This window comes from Diabrotica virgifera, chromosome 1 (assembly GCF_917563875.1).
Source record: "Diabrotica virgifera virgifera chromosome 1, PGI_DIABVI_V3a".
Taxonomy (NCBI): Eukaryota; Metazoa; Arthropoda; class Insecta; order Coleoptera; family Chrysomelidae; genus Diabrotica; species Diabrotica virgifera.
The window spans coordinates 63363867-63391522 of NC_065443.1; the positions used below are offsets into that span (position 1 = coordinate 63363867).

The window sequence follows — 27656 nt, forward strand, 5'->3', positions numbered from 1 at the left end:
AGTTGCAAAGTTGTACTTTTGCTCCCTAGGGAGGAAAAGTAAAAGTGACGTCATGGTATTTCATTCATGAAATTTAACTTAACTTAATATCTATTTTCTATTACGTAAGTATCTATACATTTTAACGTTTATTTATAAAACACCCTGTATTTTGCAGAATTGTAAAAACAGTAAATTGTTATTTTGATTTAACAATGTTTACATGAAAAATTACTTGTTATTAATTTGACGAAGGTGGAAAAACCATATGTATAAATTGGCGGTAAAATGTTTTTTCCTCCCTTGAATGATTACTGCCCTCCGCTACGCGTCGGGCAGTAAACTTCATTCTCGGGAGCAAAAGTAGCCCTCCCTTGTTATACAAATAGCTATTACATACATGAATTAGGTAATCAGCTATAGGATACGAGATTTTCATCTATAAACGAAAATTTTTAAACTGTGAAACAGAGAATCCAGTAGATTAAAGGTCCGGTTGTTCGAACGCTAATCAGAAATGGAATCAACTGATCATTATCAAATATTTAATTACTGTCAATGTCAACTTTGATTGGGTTGCTGAAAACATAATTGATTCCAATTATGAGATTAATTGATTATTTAATCAATTATGTTAATAATTGTTACGTTAATTGATAACTAATAATTAATTAATCAATTAATTATGTTAATTATTATAATTATAATTGATTACAATAAACTGATTGGCGTAAGAACAAAGGATTTTGTTATTTGATGGTTGTTAAGGAGACTAAAAGAATAACATTGGCAACATTGAATTTAATAAGAGAATAATTTTTGACCTAGCATACCTTTTCGTGACAAATCGGATATTTTTCGAGCGATCATCGGATAATCTAGAGAAATGCGATTGGCAACACTGTTCTTACCGCACGCATACTTCTGGCATTTTGTACAAACTATGGTTGTGTTTTCCAACTTATTGGTCTTTTCTCTTTTAGATTTTGCTAATTTTCAACATGAATGGCGTCGATCCTTTCCATGTTGTGATCGTGTCGAAGAAAAGTTTGCGTTCGAGTAGGTATATTTTTCATGTCATGTAGTACAAAATGTTGAAATGAAAAGAGATAGCGTTCAGGCAAGTCTCAATTCTTGCAGAAACAAACAGCGACGATTGCTCTTATTTTCATTTCAATTTGGAAAATTGAGAATAAATAGAGTGTTCACATTGATCGCTGCAATATCCAACAAAGTGAAGATAACTGAGATTGGCCATCTTCGCGTCAATAACTTCGACATATCTCATAGTGTCTTTGACTGTCTCAGTATAGCTGTATCAGTATCACAACACTCTATCTTCGTCTCTATGACTGTCGTGAAACAGATAAAAATCTCATGATACGCGTATCGCAACTTGTCGCGATGAATGTATCAATACCGATCTCATTGTGAATGGAGATACTACCTGCAACTACTGCAGAGTTCATCACGCGTAGGGTCAAATTTGACCCGCTTATGCTATAAGTGTTTCTAATGTGATTAACGAATAATTTGAAATGCCGAGATGTAGTGGCAATACACGCCTTCTGACACAGAAAGAACTTGAAGCAGAGAGGTTAAAAATTTTGGACAATGGACATAAGTAGTGATAGTCACAGTGACTTTTAAGCTAGTTGGCTAGTGAACATGGTGACCACGAAACAGAAAGTGAAGAGGAATGGGACGATAACACCGAAAATAACTTTAAAAAAGTGTAAAATATGAGCATATTAAGAAAAAACAGAAGAGAGAAAGATCAACGTGCGATAAATATCGAGATTTAATTTGCAAAAATCATGCCCGCATGAAGACGGTATGCATAAGTTTTGTTGGAAAGTAAAAACATCCTTGTCATTTTTAGATATAAAATCTAAATCAATTTTTTGAGCTATGATTACCCTTTTCTGATAAAGGGATATGTATAAGTTTAAAAGTTAACTGACTTCCAAGCACAACGAACTTTACTGTAACAAAGGTAAATAAAAGTTATAAGAAAAAAATATAAACTTACACATCGTTACTTTTATATACATTTTATTTTCAAAAACAGTTGAAAACTATTGAAAATGATTCAAAATTTATAAACATTTACCAAGTATTCTGCAAAATGACGGATTTTATTTGTTAAAGAATTAGTTATTCTGGGTTTGTGTATGGTGGCCCAACAATAGCTTCCAAGTCATCTTCTGGTTCCATATTCTCAGACTTATCTAAAAATAAAAAAAATAAATATGTAATAAAAAAAGTGCAGTAAATATAAGTCTAACAACTAAAAGTTCTAATAAAACAAAATATGTGACAAATATGATAAATAAATAAGTAAATCTTCGTGATTTATGACACTGGACCAAAAAATCGTCGATAATATTTTTATAGTAGTTCAAATTAGCAGTAGCAAGCTGATGTAGTTGGCACCATCATAACGGATACGGAATAACCCTTAATAGTATGGTATAGTTAGACCCAAACCCAGACATCCAAAGTGAAAGTTATCCTCCAACACCAAATTGTTCTATATGGTCCATATAATGTTCAGAAAAAAGTCACACCATTTTGATCGTCGGGTTTGGGGGGAGAGGGGGGAGAAATCTGTAAATTCGCAGTTTTTTACGTTTTTCGTCAATATTTCTAAAACTATGCGGTTTAGCATAAACAACCCTCTACACAAAATTGTTCCAAATTAAATTTGAAATAAAAAAGGTCCTATGCATAACCCTTCTAAAATGAACGGTTCCAGAGTTACGGAGGTAGTATAATTGGTCCAAAAAAGGCCTAACCCAGACATCCAAAGCAAAAGTTTTCCTTCAACACCAAATTGTTCTATATGGTCCACATATTGGTTAGTAAAAATTTACACCATTTTGAGCGTCCGGTTTGGGGGGAGATGGGGGAGAATTCGGTAAATTAGTAGTTTTTTTAAGTTTTTCGTCAATATTTCTAAAACTATGCTTTAGCGTATAGAATGTTCTATAGAAAAATGTTCTACATAAAATTTAAAACAAAAAAAGTTGTATACATAATTGTTTATTATGTATACAATACATGGTGTTACGGTTGCAGAGTTACGTATGGTGAAAAGTGGAGGTTTTCGATACTTTTTATATTTACCGAATTCTCCCCCTCTCCCCCCCAAACCCGACGCTCAAAATGGTGTGACTTTTTTCTGAACATTATATGGACCATATAGAACAATTTGGTGTTGGAGGATAACTTCCACTCTGGATGTCGGGGTTTTTGGTATAGTTATACCATACATTGCCCAAAAAATATAAAAAGTACCGAAAACCTCCACTTTCACCCTCCGTAACTCTGGAACCGTTGATGTTATAACAATTATGTATACAAGATTTTTTGTTTTGAATTTCATGTAAAACATTTTTGTATATAACATTGTTTACGCTAAAGCATAGTTTTAGAAATATTGACGAAAAACGTAAAAAAAATACTAATTTACCGACTTCTCCCCCATCTGTCCCCCAAACCGGACGCTCAAAATGGTGTAACTTTTTACTGAACAATATGTGGACCAGACAGAACAATTTGGTGTTGGAGGAAAACTTTTACTTTGAATGTTTGGGTTAGGCCTTTTTTGGACCAGTTATATTATACTACCTCCGTAACTTTGGAACCATGGAGTTTAGAAAGAATAGATATGCATAGGACCTTTTTTATTTCAAATTTAATGTAGAACAATTTTGTATAGAAGGTTGTTCATGCTAAACCGCATAGTTTTAGAAATATTGACGAAAAACCTAAAAAACTACGAATTTACCGATTTATCCCCCCTCTCCTCCCCAAACATGACGCTCAAAATGGTGTGACTTTTTTCTGGACATTGTGTGGACCATATAGAACAATTTGTTGTTGAAGCATAACTTTCACTTTGGATGTCTGGGTTAGGCTATCTTTGATCAACTATACTATACTATAAAGACGAATTTCGCGAAGATTCATAGAACGTGTTTAAGGTTTTGTTTAGCCGAAAGGGACAAACACATAAATAGAGGGAGAAAAGTTCTTAAGAGCGAGAATAGAGGTAGCCCAACAAGGCTTTATCAAAATGAAAATCTTATTTTGTAACACTAGCCTTTAGTATTAGTATCAGCCTTAGATGTCGATTTCTGAATTACTAGGGAGCGGATTTATATGCGATCAATTTTGATGAAAATTTTGATGAAATATGCGCATATAAATATATGCAGTGAAAAATTACGAAATATGCGCAAGATATGCACATAAATTCAAAAAATGCGCATTTCGAGAAACCACAAATTTTCTGTTCTATTCTATTCTAGGGGTTCTTTTATGGGGAGGGGGGCGGCAATCTTATTTATTATCTTTAAATAAAATCATTATTTTTTATATATGCAATTTTCAATTTTTTACAAAAACTGATAACTAATATTTACTTATTTAAGATAAAACAACAATATCACTATATATATCTTCGATTATAATTCACTACAATGTGTTTTTCCAAATTTTTTACGAGGAAACCTTTTCTTTGATCAGATAAAATATTTTTATAACTTGAAAAACCTTTCAACATCAACAGAAGTAATAGGGGCGTAATTAAAATAACTTGTTAAAGCCGAAAATTCTGCACCAAAATCAATTTCAAAATTTCCATTAAAAATTTCGCATATGTCCTCCAAAATTTTAAAGCCGTTTAAAGACGGGATCTGATCTAAAGCATGATTATTTCAATTTCCGTTAGAAAATCGTAAAACTATGGTTAAAGGTGTAAATTCTTTTAATAATAGGGGATTTGTAAATTGTACTAAATATAATAAAAGTAAATAAAATTCGGATTTTCCTGCAAACCATCCTTCATCATTTTAACATCCTACAATTACAATCATTTTATAACGGCGTACTATAAGCACTAATATAGGTACTTTGTGCAAAGATCTAAGAAAAAATGAAAAGGCAGTGAATGAGCCGTCTCTCTTCAGGTAGTTCTCGAATTATTAGATAGGACAGCCTGTGCGGGGAAATATTTTGTGTCGAATTAAAAAATTTAATTTTTTTTTGGACTTAAATGTTTTTAAATAGGCACAAAATATGCATGTTTCTTTAAAAATATGCAAAATTTAGTGAAGTTCTCAAATATGCGAAATATGCATGCATTATGCATTTAGCATAAAATCCGCTCCCTATGAATTACTATGTATGGTCAATACTTTTGTATGGAAAAGAGGCCAGGACACTCAACATAACGCTGATGAATAAGTTAGAAGCCTTTGAACTCTGGCTTTATAGAAGAATCTTAAAAATGCCCACATTATCAACGAAAATGTTCTGAGGAGAATAAGTACAGATAGGGAACTGCTAAAGATCATCAAAGTTAGAAAAGTTAGCTACCTCGGACACAATGGGGAATGAAAAGTACCGCCTCGCACAACTGATCATCCAGAGTAAGACGGAAGGAAAACGGGGTCCTGGCAGGCACCAGATTTCATGGCGTAGAAAAATCAGAGACCGGACAGGCCTTGATTCAACATCTTTGTTTAGAGCAGCATTGGACAGAGACAGATTTGTCAGTGTAGTCGCTAACCTCCAGTAAAGGAGACAGCACTACAAGAAGAAGAAGAAAGTTCCCAAATTCATAATGAATTTAAAAAAAGATAGAGCTTGTAACTCAATACCACATATTATTCTTCTTTTCTTATTGTTCCTTCTCCTATTAGTGGTTGGCTATCATCACAGCTATCCATACCTTATTGGCGGCTGCTGTGAAAAGATCTACTGAGCTGCAACTATACCACGCTCTTAAGTTTCTCAGCCAGGAAATTCTTCTTCCACCTATGGATCTTTTACCCTTAATTTTACATTGCATTATGAGCCTTAATACCTCGCACATCTGATAAGGTGTCCTAAATATTCCAGCTTTCTTGTTTTGATGTTCTTTATCACCTCGCAATCCTTTTGTAGCCTTCTTAACACTTCTGCATTTGTAACGCGTTGGATCCATGGTATTTTCAAAATCCTCCTATAGCACCACATCTCAAATAATGCTTCCAACTTCTTTATCTTGTCTACTTTTAGTGTCCAGCCTTCCATTCCATACAACAAAGTCCACAACACGTAGCATCTTAAGGCTCTTATCCTCAGCTCCAGAGGAAGGTCTCGATTAACAAACATTTTTTTCATTTTTTAAAAATGCTTGTCTTGCAATTTCAATGCGTGTCCTGATTTCTCTACCTTGGTCATTGTTTTCATTTAGCCAGGTTTCCAGATACTTGTAGTTATTCACTCTTTCTAGTTGTTTTCCCTCGATATCTAGCCTTCCTACTGTATGTTGCTTAGAAATAATCATGAACTTGGTTTTCTTAACGTTCATTTATTGTAGTACATATTTTATACTGACTTACTGATTATAATCTTGTTCTGAAGCTATTTCCTTGTGGAATTTTTATAATCAACTATTTTCAATGGAAAATAAGCCACAATTTTACCAAAAAAATGATTTCATTAACGTTTCGAAGCCCAAATCGGGTTTTGTTGTCAAAATACAAAAAAACCTACTACTAAAATAAACAAAAATGTTGTTGCTAAGTAAAAAATTCTTCTAATAATTTATTTAATCTGACTCATTTATATTGGCAATTCAGACGTATATTATACATTTTAAAGTAGAAGACTTTAAAATGATATCGCCAATATTTATGAGTTGCGTTACTGGGACGACTTTACTAAAAGATAATTCATTCGATTACATGAAATCAATCCCAACTCAAGAATATCCGTCACAAAAAATCATAGCATGTGATCTGTCTTTAAAAAGACAACCAAATGCAACGATGACAGTAAAATTCTCGTGTTAGAGATTCCATAGTAAATCACGAGGGAAAACCAGGAAAAAACCTCGTGATACTATCCCGACATCGTAAGTATTTGGTCTTACATTTAATTTACTTTCAAAAAACTAATACCAAATTCTGATTTTAATATTATGTTTAAATTATAAATAATATTAATAATATATAGATGTACAATAACTAATACTAAAATATAAAATTTGTACTAACTCGATATGTTATTGACTTACTAATCGTGGTATTTTCTTTCTATTGACTTCCTCTTTCAGTATGGGTAACCACATCCTACTGCATTCTACTGAGGAATTTGCGACACAATTGGATTCATTTAGCATAATTAGAGCCGCTTCTTTGATTTTTCTCTTTTTACTATCTGATTCTTTCAGGACTATACTTGAATCTCTCCACTGAACTCTATGTTCATTATCCCATGTGTGTTGACATATTTGAGATCTATCAAATTCTCTATTTTTAATATAAGACTGATGTTCACTTACTCTAACGTTTAATGGTCTTGATGTTTCACCTAAATAAAACTGTTCGCATTCAAAAGGTATTTTATAAATGCAATTCTTTGTTCTTTCTTGTTCATTGTTAGGTTTAGTTTTAGATAGAATAGATTTCAATGTGTTTGTTGTTTTGAATGTTGTTGAAATGTTGAATTTATTTCCTATTGTTTCTCGGATAGTCTTTTTTAATTATGGTATTGATATTTTCTTCGTATTATTTCTTGTGAATGTTGTAGGATCTCGTTCTAAGTTGTTCTGTTCCATTCGATCCAATCTTGACAATTTCTTATTTATAAACGATAAAGGATAATCATTTTTTAATAAAACAGATGTTAACAATAGTTTTTCTTCTAAAAATGAATTTTCGTTAGAACAAGTAATTTTGGCTCTATCATATAAGGATTTAATGATTCCCTTTTTAACGTTGATGTTGTGATTTGATTTGTAATTGAAATATCTGTTGGTGTGTGTTGGTTTTCTATACACTTGAGTCTCATATCCAGTATCCTTCTTTGAGACTAAAACATCGAGGAAAGACAAAGTGTTATTGTATTCCTTTTCCATTGTAAATTTTATTGTCTCTTCTTGATCGTTTATAATATTCAGGAATGTATCCAACAATTCTGATCTATGAGGCCATATTAAAAACACATCATCTACATATCTTCACCATACGGTTTTAAATTTTGTTTAGAAATGATATTAGTTTTGAAATCCTCCATAAATATCTTAGCCAATAATGGAGATAAAAAAGAGCCCATTGCTAGACCAACATTTTAAAAACCAGGTTTTTTCCTGGTTTTCCCTCGTGATTTACTATGGAATCTCTAACGCGAGAATTTTACTGTCATCGTTGCATTTGGTTGTCTTTTTAAAGACAGATCATATGCTATGATTTTTTTGTGACGGGTATTCTTGAGTTGGGATTGATTTCATGTAATCGAATGAACTATCTTTTAGTAAAGTCGTCCCATGAACGCAACTCATAAATATTGGCGATATCATTTTAAAGTCTTCTACGTTAAAATGTATAATATATGTCTGAATTGCCAATATAAATGAGTCAGATTAAATAAATTATTAGAAGAATTTTTTACTTAGCAACAACCTTTTTTCTGTATTTTAGTAGTATTTTGTATTTTGACAACGAAACCCGATTTGTGCTTCAAAACGTTAATAAAATCATTTTTTTGGTAAAATTGCGGCTTATTTCCCATTGAAAATAGTTGATTATTATAATCTATTTACTAATCGTTGCAGTGCTTCTAGACTGTCTGCAAAAATAGCGGTGTCGTCTGCAAATCTTATGTTGTTCAATATTTTTCCGTCTTTTGATATACCCTGTTCTTCCTCTGATATTGCTTCCTTAAAAAAAGCTTCGCTGTACAGATTGAATAACAATGGAGACAACACACAACCCCGTCTAATACCTCCTTTGATTTCTATGGTTGTTGTTTCGCCATTCTCGATTTTAACCTTTGCTTTTTGATTCCAGTACATATTGACAATAACCCGTACATCTCGACAGTTTACATTATTTTCATGTAAAAGTTCTACGAGTTTCTAATGTCGTACTCAATCAAAAGCCTTTTGATAATCTATATAGCAGTCATAGAGACCCTGGTTCATATCTAGTCGTCTTTGCGCGAGAACCTTAAAAGCGAACAGAGCCTCTCTCGTTCCACATACACAAATTATGGTATCACACAATACGGAGAATATATGCTACAAATCTTACCATAGTTTAAAACAGCTAATGTACAAGGCAATGAAAATTTCTCGTCTTCGTTTAAAGGAACTGTTCGTCCTACTCTTGGAAAAATCCTCATCTTCTTGTATCCTCTATTAGGCGGAGGAGCAGCAGCTCGACCAACCCTCATCATTCTACTCATTTTTGGCTGATGGCTTTGAGTATCTAAGAAGATATAAACAAATTATTTAACATCTGTATTATGCAGTGATGAGTGCATTAAAAACCGGCAAAATAACGCAAAAGACAGTAAACATAATAAGTTATGAAATAAAAAGAGATAAAATTAGTAAAGATGGCAAATTACCAATAGAAACCTATAAATTTACATTATATTGATAGTTTCCCACCTTAGACGTATCGGAGACGTACAGTGGGTGATCAAATTATTAGAGCCACCTTAGAATATTTTACTTTTTGTTTCATAATGGTATGAAGTTTTTTATTTATACGGTCCACAGTTGCCTTTGAAACTTCAGAAATTGATGCTATTTTTGTGTTGGAGTGATTAGTGTTAAATAATAAAGTTTTTATTTCTGGTATTTTTCTTGGTGAGATGTCTTTGGCTTTTCCCATGATGTTCTGGTACCACGGGTGTAACGAACATGCAATGTTTGGTAAATTAACAAAAAAAAAATAGGATTTTACTATCAGAATATCACTAGAGAGCAATAGAAATCGTCAAAGTTTATTATTACTCTAAACACCAAAAATACAAAATATATCCACACGAGTTGCAAGCTAGGCTGGACAGCACTGACAAACAATGGCATCTGAGCCACGCATTGCCACGCCCGCTATGTTGCCACTCTTGTCAGACTATTTATTGCACTTTTATAAAGTGTTAAATACAAGATCATCAAATGGAAACAAACGCATTAGTATATTATAAAGCTCAATTATATACCCTTTGTGTAAAAAAATAACCTTTATTAGGTGGCTCTAATTATATCACCCACTGTATATTTTAATGTGATTTATACAGTAATGAGCGCGCTAATAACCGGAAAAATAGCTCAAAAGATGGAAAACATAATACACTGAAACAAAAAGAGATGAAACTAGTGGAGGTGGAAATTATCGTTATAAACGTATTAATTAACATTAAAATACATAGTTTCCCACCTTTAGACGTCTGTGACAGGAGTATTTTATAAAATTCTACTGTCACAATGACAGTTGTCATACTCCTCTGATACGTCTAAAGGTGGGAAACTATGTAGTGTAATGTTAATTAATACGTTTATAATGATAATTTCCACCTCCACTAGTTTCATCACTTTTTGTTCCGCAATGTATTATGTTTTCTATCTTTTGAGCTATTTTGCCGGTTATTAGCACGCTCATCACTGTATAGAGGAAGTCCATATTTTTTGAAGTTATACTTCTTTAGGCCCGTTGGGAGTAAATTTATATGTGCGCGAATTCATCAAAACTTTTGGTCTTGAGCGCAGCTCAAACGTTATACCGGCTCTAATTGGGTAATTAGAATGACCTGTCAATAATTGTTCAATATGTCGGTTATGGGTAAACAAATGTTGTGTATATTAGTCTTTATTGTTGTGAGGACAAAGAAAAAAGCAAGTTTATAATTGTAGTGACCTTTAAATATTTTTTAAAAGCAACAGGTACGTAATTATTGTAAAGGTTTCAGTATTGTAATAAAAAATTACATAGGTACTTACCTATTTGTAAAATGTATGTATCTATCTGGTAGGTAATGCTTTGATTTCTACCAATCTTCATCTAATATATTGTTTTCTTACTCTATGTTTTGTTGTATTTTAATATTTTAATTCCACAAAAATCAAACTAATTTGAATAAATTCAGAACTGCCAAACAGTAAAACGTTCAGTTGGCCTATCTTAACACATGACAGGTACGTGTAGGTGGCAAAATGAGTAGAAGCTTCGACTTCAAATCCTAAGCACCCGAATAAATGCGGGTTCGAATCCCAATGCAAGTTTTTATTTTTTTTATTTTTTTTTATACATTTTATGATTGTAAGTATATTTGTTATATAATTTTTTTTTTCAGAAAATGCGTATTTACTTAAAATTTTTGCCAACAATTATTGTTCAGAAATCATTTCTTTGTGGCATTTTTCAATGTGTTTGTGTGTGTTTTATTCTTTTATTTTTTTAATTTTTGGTATTGTTTAATAAAAATTTTTGGAAAGTAGTAAGTATTAAAATTAGTTTAATAATGAAATAAAATATAAATAAAATGTTTAAAGTACATATAAATTTCGTTGGAATCTATAATAGAAGTATACTTTCTTACGTGCGTACAAAGTACACACACATTCTTTTTTATTTACAGTTATAAAATATAACAGTAAACATGTAACCAAGAAATATTAAGTGGCAGCAATTTTAAAATGATACAAAATTTTTAGTCATATAAAACTTTTTAAATTATGTATTACTTGCCAGATGGTCCCATTTAAAATTATCTTAAAACAGGCACAAAGAAAATTACAATTTTGCAAAATTATACTGGGCAGAAAATAAGCAGTTTAAACGGTCGAAATTTGTTTACGCAATAAAGAAAGGTCCAAGCTTTACAATGCACTTTAAAAAAATTAAAATCGGTCAACTAGGGAGAGGCTAGGGAATTTTTTAAAATTAGAAAAGTAAGAAAATGTAGGTTTTGATTTTTTGGCTTAAAAACAAATAGAATATCTCGGGAAATGTTAAATTAAATTAAATTATGAAGACGCTATTGGAAATAACGGGGAAGGATGCTCCTTTTAAAAGAAAAAACGTTTAACTGCGATTAGTGGTTGCTGAGATACAACCGGTCAAATTTGACCAGCATGTACGGCGAAAATATAAACAATAGGATGGTAATTTTTGAACTATCACCTTTTTATTTCGGCCCTCTTTATCCACACAAATTTTTATATCTTTAAAAGACTCATAACATATATCTAAAAACTATCGATATTACGAGTGAAAAATGCCAAAAATACCAAAATTCCAATCAAAAACTAGGTTGGAGAAAATGGAATCTCAAAGTTCAAAATTGATATACGTTAAAAAAAATGCATTTTCTCAGCTTTCCATGAAGCAATTTTATTTTTTTTTGTTCCCAAGTAACTCGACTAGATCCATCTAACTAATGCATTATTAAATGTCAAAGTTGCTTTTGTTTTGTTATAATAAATAAATTTATTTTTAAGAAAATTAAACTACACATTTTCCAGTTGTATACTTTTTAAGTTTAACTTTTAAAGTTTAAAATACAAATATTCTCATTCGAAAGCTGTATAATTATTTAAACAAATTGTTATAATAAATAAATTAATTTATTATAACAAAACAAAAGCAACTTTGACAGTTAATAATGCGTTACTTAGGTGACTCTACTCGAGTTACTTGGGAACAAAAAAAAATTAAGAAAATTGTTCCATGGGAAGCTGAGAAAATGCATTTTTTTAACGTATACCGATTTTGAACTTTGGGATTCCATTGAGTCGTAAGTAAATCGGGAAAAACGCGTCTCTATGCAGAATTTAATTACGGTGAATTTTTATTTGTGTGTTTTTGGTGTAAAGTGAAAATCTTTGGAGTTATAGAGCAAAAATTGAAAGAAACACGATTATCGGGCGCCATTTTGTTTATAAAAATAATAGCACACTATCGGTGGACTTTGCATACCTATATTATTAACATATAGAATCATAAGATTCGATTCCAGCAATAAAATTGCTGGTAAATAACTTTTCCTTGTATTTTGCTGATTAGCCCAGAGTATTTTAGTAAAAAACTCTATAGACGGAAAGCTGTTTAGAATTAGTCGATTTATCCATTTCCCGACTTATCTTGAACGTATATTTTTTACCCTCGAGAAGGAGTGGCTTTCACCCCCAAGTAAAAGCAACCATGGGCTTGAGTCCAATAATGAAGTAGAGGGTAAGAAGAACCTAAATCCAAATTTTCAAGTAAATTCGTCCTGACTAGGAAAATTACGCTCCAAACGGTTATTTACCGGGCTATTAAGGATAGCTATGAACATATTTTAATAGGCAATACATGCAAAACGTAGTTGTCTATACTTATACGAAATTTAAAAAAAAAACGTTTTATTCGGTAAAAAGATGGGTGAATGTGGATCTAGGTTAGGATCTTAGACTATCAATAACTCGCACAGACAAAACATTAGTAGTCCAGATAAATAAGGATTTTCTCAGGACACTCAAAGATCCAGGTAGCTGACTACTTTTTTAGTTATTGTAGACCTATACGATGAAAACCTATTTCTTTCCTGCCTAGAGTTCGCGTCTGTTTTTTAATTATTAACAATTTAGTGCAAAAAACGCGATTTTTTCGATTTTTTGCACCCCATTATAAAGCTAAATAGTTCAAATAAAATTGCAAAATTTGATTTTTTTAGAACATTAAAAAAGCTTCAAAATACCGATTTTTTAATGTTAAAAAGTCAATTGCAAATTGCAAAATAAATGATAATCGATTTTTGTTAATAACTTTTACTGAATTTAACCTAGAATTTTAGAGTTTCACCCAAAGTTGGGTATTAGGGTACTTAACAAACCCTCAAAATTTGAGACCGATCCATTAATTAGTTTAAAAGTTATTCTATTTGATTATCCCAGAGACCATTATTTTGCAATAACATAAGACAGAAAATAATGAACATAGTGCAATTCTGAGTATGCCATATGAAAGTAGAAGAGTGGTAGTATGGAAATGTTTTAAAAAAAGATAAAAATTAATTAATATAGCCAAAAATTCTAATGCCAATTTTTTTAAAATTTGTAGTTTATAAACATTTAGAATAACTTTAAAAATATTTTCCATAGAAAAAATCTTTTTATATATTCGAAAAGCTAGTATTTACCCACGAATTTTCAAATAAAGAAATTTAGCCTGGGTTCATTTGGCACAAAGTGAGCATGTGTTTTTTTTAATTCACAGCTAATTGGTTTATAATAATTAGGGAATCCCATTAATGTCATTTTAAAGAATGGGATTTGTATTTTTTGTTAAAAAATTTGCATAAACATTGTACCTTCACAGCACACTCTACGATTTTTCAAAAATGTAGTTCAAACGGTTACTAGGGGGAACCTACAAATCCACCGAGTTAAAATACCGAAAAAGCAATTTCAAGCTAATACAATTTTTTGTATCTCCGGATTAACTCAATGGATTTTGATCTTTCATTTTTTAATTTGTATGTAGTTTCTACGTAAATTACAAATATGCAATTTGTTTATAAATTTATTAATTAATAAACAGTCTAATTTGTTTAAACAATTCTTGGAAAAATATTTTTTTTACAAAAATTTATTTTTTTAATCATAGTATCATTAATGATTATAGAAAAAGTTAAACTACACTTTAATAAATAAATTATTTTTACTAGATTATTATTTATTGAAGATCATTTTTTTATAAAGTATACCTTAACTTTTTTTATGATTAATAATGATAGTATGATTAAGAGGAAACAGTAGCGATCAACAGGTAGCGAAAACGCGTTCCAAGATTGCGGCTGTAATTTTGAATATTTTTTCGAGATATTTGGCACACGTATTCGTAATATAATAAAGAATGGCGGTACAGAGCCCAATTTGAAAAATATGTTAATATGTGGAAATTACTCTGTAATTAAATACAACATTAAAAAAACGAGCCTGTACCGCCATTAAGAAGAACAAAAAAATACACTTTCTTCAAATAAACTTTTTTATCCGATGCCTAGATTTTGTGTCATTTTGGAACTACTAAAATTTTTTATTTCATTAGTAGCTCCAAAATGACACAAAATCTAGGCATCGGATAAAAAAGTTTATTTGAAGAAAGTGTATTTTTTTGTTCATCTTAATGGCGGTACAAGCTCGTTTTTTTAATATTGTATTTAATTACAGAGTAATTTCCACATATTAATATATTTTTCAAATTGGGCTCTGTACCGCCATTCTATATTATATTATGAATACGTGTGCCAAATATCTCAAAAAAATATTCAAAACTACAGCCGCAATCTTGGAACGCGTTTTGGCTACCTGTTGATCGCTACTGTATCACCTTAAAACATGGATTTTTGGGAAAAACTTATTTTTTCAAAAATTGTACAAATTATACTGTTTAATAAATTAACAGAAAAATTATATAATAATTAAAAAAATAAAGATCCAAATATATTCAGTAGATCCCGAGATATAGAAAATGATAGTAGTTTTAACTTTCCTGTTTTAGTTTTTGAACTCGTGCATTTGTCGGCTCCCAGCTCCCCCTTCACTTACCACGACTAGTCACCAATTGAACTACATTTTTAAAAATTCGTGTAAAATACCAGCATTTTCAAAATGTAAAATGATTTTTTCTACGGACAATATTTTTAAAGTTATTCTAAATGTTTTTAAACTACAAAATTTCAAAAATTTGGCATTAGGATTTTTGACAATATTAGATAATTCTTTATCTTTTTTAGTACATTTTGATAGTATCACTTTTCTACTTTCATTTGGCATACGCAGAATTGTCATATCTTCATTATTTTCTGTCTTATGTTATTGCAAAATAAAGGTCTCTGGGATAAACAAATAGAAAAACTTTTAAACTAATTAATGGATCGGTCTCAAATTTTGTGGGTTTATTAAGTACCCTAATACCCAATTTTGGGTGAAACCCTAAAATTCTAGGTTAAATTCAGTAAAAGTTATTAACAAAAATCGATTTTCATTTATTTTGCAATTTGCGAAGCAACAAATTGACGTTTTAACATTCAGACATGAAGCTTTTTTAATGTTCTAAAAAATCAAATTTTGTAATTTTATGTCAACTATTATGTCAACTATAAAAAATCGCGTTTTTTGCACTAAGTTGTTAATAATTAAAAAACAGACGCTGGGATAAACAAATAGAATAACTTTTAAACTAAGTAATGGATCGGTCTCAAATTTTGAGGGTTTGTTAAGTACCCCAATACCCAACTTTGGGTGAAACACTAAAGTTCTAAGGAAGTTTTAGTAAAAGTTATTAACAAAGAACGATGTTCACTTATTTTGCAGTTTGCGTAGCAACAAATTAACTTTTTAATTTTTAAAAAATCGGCATTTTGAAGGTTTTTCAATGTTCTAAAAAAATAAATTTTGTAATTGTATGTCAACTATTTCGCTTTTGAATGGGGTGCAAAAAATCGAAAAAATCGCGAATTTTGCACTAAATTGTTAATAATTAAAAAACGGACGCGAACTCTAGGCAGGAAACAGGTAGGTTTTCTTCCTATAGGTCTACAATAACTAAAAGAGTATTCAGCTACCTGGATCTTTGAGTGTCCCGAACATGGTCTATTTCTCGCTTATTTCCCTGGAGTATAGAGCTGCCTGATTACTTGAAATCAAGACACCGTATTAGAAAGCAGAATAAACATGAGAATTTAAAAGTTATAATCTTACCTATTAAACAGATGAAAGCCAATAATAATACAAATACTTGAAAACAAAATGAAAAAGACAATTTCATTTTACAAATGCCACCAAAAAATCTTCGCTAAACTTTCTTACATACTGTTGGAAACCCAGCATTCTTTGCTTTTATAAAACTTTAGGAGTAATTTATTCAGATCTGTGCCTTAAAATAGTTTTATTGGAGACCTTTCATTAGGTTGTATTAAGGTATTATGAAGAAAACGACGTACGTTAGCAGACACGACAAAGCTGAGATTAAGTATTTAATTAAAAGAAAATATTTGTTAAGCCTCAATAAAAACGGCATTATGGTAAATTAGATTTGGCTGAAGGGTCGAAAATTCATAAACTGCTTATTATTAAAAAATAATTTACAGAATAATACAATGCTAGCCGAAAGTCTCCTCTCCCTTTGATCTTTTAAACGGTTATACTTAGGTACTACAACTACATACAGTATTTCTCATGATCATCTTTCAGTGCGTCACAGTTTTTCGATTTCTTTCTAACGCATTAAATTGTATGTGACAGAAAAAAGACACGTCGGTGATTACATTTCGTCGGTGACATTTTTATAACATTTATTCTAGTTATTCTAGTTGTCGATAGATGGCGCCATAATAAAAAAATAATTTTTTTAATTAGATAATAATATTACAAATATAATCTGTATAATTTATAAGACTATACAAATCAAAGAAAATACCATTTTATAAATGCAAGAAACACTTTTGATTTGTTTTTATTCCAAATTGAAAATAAAATGTGACAACTGTCAGATTTAACTAAAATGTCATATTAGAATAAATGTCATAAATGTGTATTATCACGGACTTACCCTTTTTCCTATCATTTGTTACGCACTGAAAAATGATCATGAGAAATACGTAATATATATCAGTTTATAACGTTCTCCGCCGTTTTTCACCGACTTTCAATCGCCACTTCGTCCGGTTGTTCCATACGTCCTCTTCTATGTTTCTTTCTCTCAGCTCTTTGTCTATTACTTCGCTCCAACTTTTTATCGGTCTAACTCGTTTTCGAAATAAACGAGTACTTACATAATAACTTAAAGCACGTAAAGTCGAATTTACTAGTACAATAACAAAAGAACAATTATTAGAAAAAGGTATGTAAACAACTCGATCGAGATCTTTCTTTAAATTAGGGTCCCTCATAAATCATTGTATAAAAAAGGTTACTTAGTAAACATATTCGGCGTCTGTTAGGCCAAGAGCTGGAAACAGTCGGGTGACATAATTATGTCACAATATAAAGTGTGACTGTTGATGCCGCCAATATTTAACATTGAAAAATATATGGTAAATGACCATCTACAACTAACCCGTGAAACAGAATATAGGGTTTTTATATCATCGACAACATCCACGGCGCCTTTTATTACATCATAAAAGGATATTATTTCAGGTTTTAAGGGGAAAAATAAAATTAATTTTTATACACAGTTGGTGGCGCCGGTGGTCGCTTGATGAGAGAATTTCTCACATGAAGCGCACTGACTCAACAATATACTCATATATGGTGATACTAAGTAAACTGAGTCACTATCTGAGCGGACGAGTCTATTAGATTGTCGAGGGAGGATAGTTACTAGACTAGAAGGAACTACAGCGCGTATAATTTCCCAGAAAAAAATTTGTGCGCAATTTTCTGAAACCGTGAGAGAAAATCTCATATAGCGACCACTGCCGGGTTAATGGATTGGTCCCATAGAATGCTATTTAACATTGTGATGGCTTTTCTACTTGACGTATTTCTTTCTCTTATGGCTTTGTCTAATGTTCCACCAAATGGACTCTCAACCAAGGCAAATAGGAATAAACTAGCCACAACAAAAAGAGCAATAGAAAGAGCAATGTTAGGTATATGACTGTCAGATAAAAAGGAACGACTGGGTAAGATCAAAAACAAAAGTCGAGGACGTAACAACAAAGGTTGCCAAAAATGGAGCTTCGCAGGATACACTGCTAGACAAAAAGACCAACGTTGGAATGCAACAATACAACACTGGAGAGCTTACTAAAGTAAACGACCGAGAGGAAGACCACAGATGAGATGTGTTGATGATAATAAAAGAGTAGCCGGAACAAACTGGAAATATATGGCTCAGGATAGAGATCGATGGAAGGAGTTGGGCGAGAGGCTTATCTCCAAACGTGCACGACAGAAGGCTAAGAAGAAGAAGAAGAAGAAAGTTAATTCTACAACAGAATAGATATATCTTTTGAGATGTGTACCTATCCTCTGCAAGATATCTGCCTGCAATTCGTTAAAAGTAAAAAATAGAACAGACGTGGAAAATATAGGGGGATAAGTTTATAATTAGCGAAAAAGGGAAATATAATAAATTGGATATTTCGTCATTTCAAGTTATTCTGTTATTTTTATAGTAGCATCAATTTTATTGTAAATTTATAAGAAATCTATTTCTGATACCTTTTAATATTAATTGCGCTATTTTCATGAGTTTCTTATATAAAAAATCGAACATTTTAGTAAAGGGAGTAGGTATCCATTTATTTTACCGAATGTTTGTTGCGCATATTGGAAATTTCCAGAATACGTAAATGGTCGTAGGCCTAATTTCCAATAATTTTCCTGTGTAGGAAAGTTCCGGCATCAAAAAATTTCTAGTTATTGTGAAATCCACTAGCTATTTTTACTTATGCTCTTACAGGTTGTTATATTTGCCATGTTTGTAAAATAAAATAGGTATATAGGTAAATCATAATTTCATTACATTCATTATATTTTTTAAAACAACTTATATCTTACTTTTTGTAATATACTAGTTTTGTATTTTGAGACCGATTTCCGAAGTGGAAATCGAAACGTCAAAATAAACTTATTTAAAGTAAAATTCTAGCATATACTTACCCCATAAAATAGTAGGTAAATTGCATTCAGTTGCCACAAGAAAAACTTCAGAACAGTAGCATTGGAGTAATATTGTAGCTGTACAAAATCATATTCTTCAAGTTGTGAAGTTTTTTATGTAGGGGAGAGTTGAACAAAACCGGGTAGGTTGATAAAACCGGGTACCCCTTAAAGGCTGATTCTCACTAGCATGCAAGGCAAGTGCTCGGCATGGGCAAGGCATCGGCTCGGCAAGATACATTTTACATAAAATCTTATGCACTTCACGGGATGTAATTCACACTATGCGTACCAGGCACCGGCAAGCGACGGGCTTTGCATGCGACGTTATTTTAGAAACAATCTTTGCCGAGCATGTGCCTTGCCGTTGCCGGTCCGGTTCCTTGCACGTCTAATGAGAATCGGGCTCAATTCTTCTAACTGTCTGCTCCTATCTATCAGACAATGTTAAAATTAGTGTCCCTAAACCGCCAACAGTCGCATGTATTCAATTCTATTTCTTTTGAGTAATCTGTGCCGGAGCAGTAAGACCTCACCTGTTTTTTGATGCAGCGAACTCGATTGTTAAGGTAAGTTTATAGTTGTAGTTTCCTCTACTGAATAACTAATGGCCATTTCAAAATTGTATACATGTAACCTAGTATATTACCCTTAATTTGGCCAAACATTTTGAATATTATTTCATAACTTAAACATTTAAATAATATTTAATGTCTTGTTTACGAGTTTGACAAAACCGGGTAGTCCGACAATCGACAAAACCGGGTACCCGATTTTATCATACCTGTTGTTACTTCCAGTTTCTGCAGTGGTTCTTTTGATTTTAGTTAACTACAACATGTGGAATTAGAAAAGAGAAACTACTCGTCAGTCATGGGATCAGTCATACAAAATGCAATAGTTGAAGTGCTACAACATAGGAATATACAAAAACCTCTCAAAGTTTTAATGTTTTGCAATCCACTTTAGAAGATCCTGTTAAAAAAGTAAGAAATAGTCACTCTGCTGAAGAAGCTTGTAGGAAAATTTTTTTAATCTCCAGTCGTAAACAAATTAAAACTAAATGAACTGGACCAAAAAGGAAAACGTGGTAAAAGGGCTGCGCCAAATACAAAATAAAATTGGTTCCGAAATTACCGATTGCAGATTCTGAGAGTTTGGAGGAAGAAGATAATAATAACAATGCATGTCTATATTACAATGAACTATTTTCAAATTCTAAGGTGAAGGAAGGCTGCATAAAATGTGTGTCTTGCACCAAATGGGATCATGAAGCCTGTAGTGCCTAGGATTACGTAGATGAAGTTTTTATTTGTGACTTCTGTTTATAGATTTTTGATTTTTGTTTGCATACTTTCAATAAATATTTCATGTTCTGCCCATTAGTCTTTTTAAATGGTAATTAAGTTACTACCTGGTTTTATCATACCGGTTGGACAAAACCGGGTATTATGCAATATTTTCATAAAAATAAAAAATATTAAAAATTTAAGAATATTTATAAAAATTGACATTGGTATATCAAACTTAAGTCGTTTGAGAATCTTTCAATCTGCAGCAAACGTTTGCTACTCTAACATAGCACAAGATACAGACGGTTTTTGCACTGGTACTCGGTTTTGTCCAACTCTCCCCTATACCAATAATAGTAAAAATCCGTCTGTCGCGAGAATATATACTCAAGTGCAAAAAATTCGATCCACGCCCATTTTATAGAGAAGACACATTTTTTGAGATGCCACTTATAGATTGGGCATAGAGTTAAGCAAGAACAGTAACTGTAAATAAATAAGAAACACAGTTTATGCGAAATGATTGTTTTCACCCAATTTTGAAAAAATGTGAATACTTTGAATTATCCACGTCCGTCTGTCCGTCCGTCTATTGGTGTGTCTGTCCGTAAACACAATTCCTCCTCATTATACTACGTAAAATGATAAAGTGTTGAATGACTTCCGGTTTAAGAAATACAACCGCAAGTACTGTTTTAAAGTCACCGGAATAGTACAAGTGATATATTATTTGACGCGCCTTAGCAAGACGCAAACAAATATATAACTACTTTGTTTCATGACTGTCTGTCCGTCTGTCCATCCTTTTTCTTCTTCAAGTGCCCTGTCCGTTGCGAACGTTGGCTATTAACATGACAATTCTATCTTGTTTGCGGCACTTCTGAATAGTTCGACTGATGTGAGCCCGAACCACTTCCGCAGATTTTGGAGCCACTAGTATCTTCTCCTGCCTGGCCTCCGCTTACTGTTTATTTTCCCTTGGACAATCAACTGCAGTAGACGGTACTCATCGTGTTTCAATATGTGGCCTAGATATTAAAGTTTTTTTTGTTTAACTGTGCTCGCGATTCCTTTCTCTTTTTCGATTCTGTGGATTACCTCTATGTTGGAGACATGTTCGGTCCAGGATATACGAAGAATGCGTCGGTACGCCCACATTTCAAATGCTTCCAGTTTTTTCGTGAGCGTCTCTGTCAGCGTCTAGGCCTCTGCTGGATCTCCGCTGAAATTTGATCTCGGACTTTCAATTTTAGAAATGCAACCAGAAGTACTGTTCTAAAGTCACCGGAATAGTATAAATATCTAGTGACGTCTAGAACGTCAGAAAATGTATAAAAACATATGATGTTGATGTTTTCAGTTCAGTTGTAATTCAGATTTTGAAGTTTACACTTGAGTCCAGGGTTCTTTACCCGTGCGTCATTAATACCTACCTGATGAGATAAAACACATACTTTTTATCTAGCATCATTCTCTTCCACGCATGAAACTAATGACAAACCAGCTACCGCCTGCTATTAAGTAAAGACATGTTATTTTTATGGACGCTCTAGGCTCAGTATATCTAAAAGAGGTATGTACAAAAAACACGCTTGGGGACGTTATCAGATGTTAAGTACAATTTTTGACGTTTCTGGTTTGTTTACTCGTCACTGTCAGCTTGTTGGATTTTATTGCTGTTTTGTGTCCTGTTTTTGCATTTAGAAGTTATTTATATTACACAAACAGTTGTTTTCACAACTAATTTTATATTGGATTTTGAAATTTTGTGGTAAGTGTACCTATTTTATTTTGCTATTAATTTACATACAACGTTAACTTCATTCACGTCCAAATGGTTTTGTTAAGTTTTCGCAAAAGGTGGCAAAAGTGAAATAAATAACAAAAAGGAAATATTTTATTGCAAAATATTTATATTATAACAAATATTTAATATCACTAATGATATTAATATAATTTTTTAAGCTAGTTTAAATGTAGTTGTAATTCTGCACCAAAATTTTAAAGCAAAACTACCATTTTACATTCTATTTATTTTTGATAACGTCAAATTTTATAATACAATCCGTGATCGGAACATTAGCCACTTTCTGTCACCATTCACAGTCATTTGTTTCGAGCTTCTGTCAAGTGTCACATAATATTCACACAATATAATCAATTGATACAAACCAAAGACGTATGGCGTAGATATATTAATATTATGTGACACATGACAGAAGCTCGAAACAAATAACAGTCGATGAAAAGCCCTATTTCTGACTTATTTCGTATGCTTCAAATCATGACGCACGAGTAAAGAATCCTGGACTCAACTGTATGTTTGTCATTGAGTTTGTATTGAAAGATTATTTGTTTGAATAAAGATATTTTGAAAGAAGTGTATCAATAATTTAAAAATTAAAATCGACCTCTTGCGGGATTTATTTCCAAAACCGCTCATTCACGAAATAATGAATTTATTCCATTTGGCTTTCTTACACTTTATAAAAAAGTCCGGTTGGACTTGGTTCCTTGAACTAACTGAAGCTTGTCAAAATATGATACAGTAATAACACTAATAGTCCAGAAAGCCACTGCGCATCCGCTAGGAAAAATATTCCGATTTGGATTTTTTGCACAATCTTACTCAAAAAGAACCCCTTTTAACAAATTTGCATGTTGCCAGGACCAAAAGTGGGTCAAAAATTTAAACGTTTTTTTTTTGTTTTTTTTTCCTAAAATTATTTTTTTTTACATGGAACAAAGTTTTTTAGGTTTTTTGGATCATTCCAAACAGAAAAGGTCTTTAGTGACTTTTCTCTAAAGTTGATAAATTTTGACATAATAAGCGATTAAAAATTGAAAAATTGCGAAATCGGCCATTTTCAACCCTCAAAATCTATGTGAAAAACTGAAAATTTGGATGTTACCAAGGTAGGTAGATATTCTTTAAACATCTATTGATGAAATCCCGATACAATATTCAAAACTTCTTTGTTTTTTAATTGCTAATCAAGCCTGCGCGACACTATTTTCCATCGTTGCATGTGTATATGTACAGTATGCTGCAAATGAAAGAAATAAATTCGTTATTTCGTAAACAGGCGACTTTAAGGAAAAATCCCGAAACAGGTCGATTTTTATTTTTAAGTTATGATATTGTGGCATATATGGTATACTAGTGACGATATCCATCTGGTCGTGATGACGTAATCGATGATTTTTTTAAATGAGATTAGGGGGTCGTGTGCTAGCTCATTTGAAAGGTTCTTCAATTATCTATTTAGTAATATAAACATTTACATAATTATTTATACAGGGTGTCCAAAAATTTTTTATTAAATTAAATTATTTGACAAAAAAGAAAAATGTATGTAATTTTTTTAATTCAAAATACAATTTACTGCTTTCACAAATCAGAAAACAAAGTTTATTTCACAAATAAACATTGCTTTTCGCTTAAATTAAATGTTTAAACTTCCAAGAGGCAGGTGGCTGGCGGGAGCTGGCTTGAACATTGAATTTAATCGAAAAGCAATGTTTATTTGTGAAATAAACATTTTTTAGTTTTCGGGTAACAGTAAAATGTATTTTGAATTAAATAAATTACATACATTCTTCTTTTTTTCAAATAATTTAATTAAAAACTTTTTTGGACACCCTGTATAAATAATTATGTAAATGCTTATATTACTGAATAGAGAATTGAAGAACCTTTCAAATGAGCTAGTAGACTAAGAGCCGCTATAGGTGAAATTTCCTTATCATTTTAGGCACGATAGGACCCTATAACTTAAATAGTAGAACCTAAAAGAAAACGTTTGAACACTGTGCCGTCACTTTTCAGTGGCACATGCGTCGACAGTGGCGCATCAAACTTTCCACTTATGGACGGGATAAATAAATTAAAAGTTACCCTACCTTACTAACAGAAATATTTTTTTTATTTTTTTAAGTTCTATGTGATTAACACATAGGATTCAGCGTAATTTTAACCCACCACCCCCTTCCCCCTACCCCCCACCATCAAAAACTTCACTTTTCATTTTTATTTTTTTTTTTGGTGGGATGCAATCAATTTTAAAATTTCAAAAAATTCACACGCATAGCTGAGGCTTTTTTAAAACATGCCTATTTTTTTATAGACCCATAGGTAGAATGTACATAACCTCAAAAAATTAAAAAGGATTTTTTTTTTCAAAAAAGCGTATAACTTTTTTTGAGGAATAGCTGCAGGTCTAATTTTTTCTTAATCTTGTGTGTTTTATCAAACACTATATTTTTAATTTTTTTCAGATTTTTCCGTAAGGCTCCCCACCTTCAAAAATCCGAAAAACTGTTTTTTGGGGGGTTTTGGGGGATTTTCCCTATTTTATAGACTTCATAATATATCAAATCAATTTTGTTTTTATAGGTTATATGTAACTTGAAGTAACTGAGTGCTTTAGAATATTTAAAAATCAGAAAAACACGTTCAAACCCCCCAAAAACCCCCTTAAAAAACAGTTTTTTGGATTTTTGAAGTTGACTAGCGTTACAGAAAAATCTGAAAAAAATTAGAAATATAGTGTTTGATAAAATACACAAGACTAAGAAAAAAATTAGATCTGCAGCTATCCCCAAAAAAAAGTTATATACTTTTTTCCAAAAATAAAATTTTAAAAACTTTATGTACACTCAACCTACAGGTCTATAAAAAATAGACGTGTTTTATAAAAGCCTTAACTATGTGTGTGAATTTTTTGAAATTTTAAAATTGATTGCATCCCACCAAAAAAAAAATAAAATCGAAAAATAAAGTTTTTGATGGTGAGGGCAGGGAAAAGGGGGTGGTGGGTTAAAATTACGATGAATCTTATGTCTTAATCACATAGAACTTAAAAAAATGAAAAAAATTAAATTCTGGTAATGAGGGAGGGTATTTTTTAATTTATGTATCCCGTCCATAAGTGGAAAGTTTGATGCGCCACTGTAGACGCATGTGCCACTGAAAAGTGACGGCACAGTGCTCAAACGTTTTCTTTTAGGTTCTACTATTTAAGTTATAGGGTCCCGTCGTGCCTAAAATGATTAAGAAATTTCACCTATAGCAGCTCTTAGTCTATAGCACACGACCCCTATTCCCATTTAAAAAAAGCATCGATTACGTCATCATGCCCAGATGGATGACATCACTAGTATACCATATATGCCACAATATCATAACTTAAAAATAAAAATCGACCTGTTTCGGGATTTTTCCTTAAATAGTCCTGTCGCCAGGGGGGTACAACGGCCTCCTTAATTCAGATGGACTTACCCAAGTTTTTGAAGATATTCTTCTTTAGCGGCGAATCGATTGAGGGTAAAATTTTACATGAACCACGCGCCTGCGCACACTGACAGTATGTAGTTCTGACAGTATGTAGTTCATTGCTAATCTTTAAAAATAGGTATTTATCTATCTGTAACCGTGCAAATAATTCATTAAAAGAATATATTAGTGGTTTTAGGAAATGTATTATTTATTATAATTCTTGTGTTTTTGGATTTGTGTTTCCCTGTAGTAAAATAATAAAATATGTAGGCATAACATTTTTACAGTTTGTCGCCGTGTTGTGTAATTATATCCGAAACTTACGTGTCAATTCAAGTGCCTCGATGGCGTAGTTGGCAGAGCGGTGGGACAGAGAACGGAAGCACACGGAAGGTCGCGGGTTCTAATCCTGGACGATTCATACTTTTTTTTATTTTTCGTTATTTTAATAAAAAATTTTTGAAAGTGGTAGATAAGAAAGTTAGTTTAATTTTTAAATAAAATACAAATAACCTGTTAAGTATATTTACTTCGTTTAAATTACCTATATAATAGAAGAATATCTTCTTACGTGCGTACAAAGTACACACACATTCTTTTTTTTTTATATATTTTTACCCGTAGAATACGAATTTTTTGGGTAACAGTTGATCCGGATGTCGATAAGATTGTTATAGACAAAGAACTTGAGGAATTACATAACAGCGATTTCTCGCGAAACAAAACATCTTTTTGTATTTTTTGGGTCATTTTAAGCAAAAAATATTTCTACAAGTTTTTTCGTAGAATGCATAGTTTTCGAGATAACCGCGGTTGAACTTTCAAAAAATCGAAAAAGTGCAATTTTTGAACCCAAATAACTTTTGATTAAAAAATAAAGTAGCAATTCTGCTTACCGCATTTGAAAGTTTAAGTCAAATTATATCGATTTTGATTATTTGCATTGCTAAAAACTAATTTTTTTATTGTTAAACACATCTATAAACACATAGTGTTTCCCGTGCCTAATACATGCGTTTTAACGCATGCTACGTAGAAATTGCCTCGCTTGCAATTGTAGCTACTCTACCTACTCGTTCGATTTTAAATGAGAAATCATTGAAAACATCAATCACTCACTCACTAGGTGTTTATAGATTTGTTTACCAATAAAATAATAAATTTTTAGCAATGAAAATAATCAAAACCGATATAATTTGACTTAAACTTTCAAATGCGGTAAGCAGAATTGCTTCTTTATTTTTTAATCAAAAGTTATTCGGGTTCAAAAATTGCAATTTTTTCGATTTTTTTGAAAGTTCAACCGCGGTTATCTCGAAAACTATGCATCCTACGAAAAAACTTGTCAGAGCGTTTTTTTGCCTAGAATGACCCAAAAAATACAAAAAGATGTTTTGTTTTGCGAGAAATAACTGTTATGCAAGTCCTCAAGTTCTTTGTCTATAACAATCTTATCGACATCCGGATCAACTGTTACCCAAAAAATTCGTATTCTGCGGGTCAAAATATATAAAAAAAACTTGGGTAAGTCCATCTGAATTAAGGAGGCCGTTGTGCCCCTCTGGAGACAGGACTATAAAGTCGCCGGTTTACGAATTAACGAATTTATTCCTTTCATTTGCACCATACTGTATACACATGGAACGGTGGAAAATAGTGTCGCGCA

At 31.9% G+C, this 27656-nt stretch overlaps 1 protein-coding gene across 1 annotated transcript; it reads right to left on the bottom strand.

Annotated features, from left to right (window-relative positions):
• Positions 1-2017: 2017 nt before the first annotated feature.
• Positions 2018-16621, bottom strand: LOC126879279 (uncharacterized). Its single transcript, XM_050642358.1, has 3 exons — positions 16511-16621; positions 9069-9245; positions 2018-2210 (listed from the first exon to the last, which is right to left on the bottom strand). The coding sequence occupies exons 1-3, from the start codon at positions 16575-16577 to the stop codon at positions 2137-2139; spliced, it is 318 nt and encodes a 105-aa protein (XP_050498315.1). The 5' UTR covers positions 16578-16621; the 3' UTR covers positions 2018-2136.
• Positions 16622-27656: the final 11035 nt, after the last annotated feature.

Excerpts from the sequence above, each read along its gene's own strand:
- LOC126879279 (XM_050642358.1), bottom strand. The coding sequence starts at position 16,577 with ATGAAATTGTCTTTTTCATTTTGTTTTCAAGTATTTGTATTATTATTG. Across the intron at positions 9,246-16,510 it reads GGCTTTCATCTGTTTAATAG|ATACTCAAAGCCATCAGCCA; the intron begins GTAAGATTATAA and ends ATATCTTCTTAG. Across the intron at positions 2,211-9,068 it reads ATTAGCTGTTTTAAACTATG|ATAAGTCTGAGAATATGGAA; the intron begins GTAAGATTTGTA and ends TTTTATTTTTAG.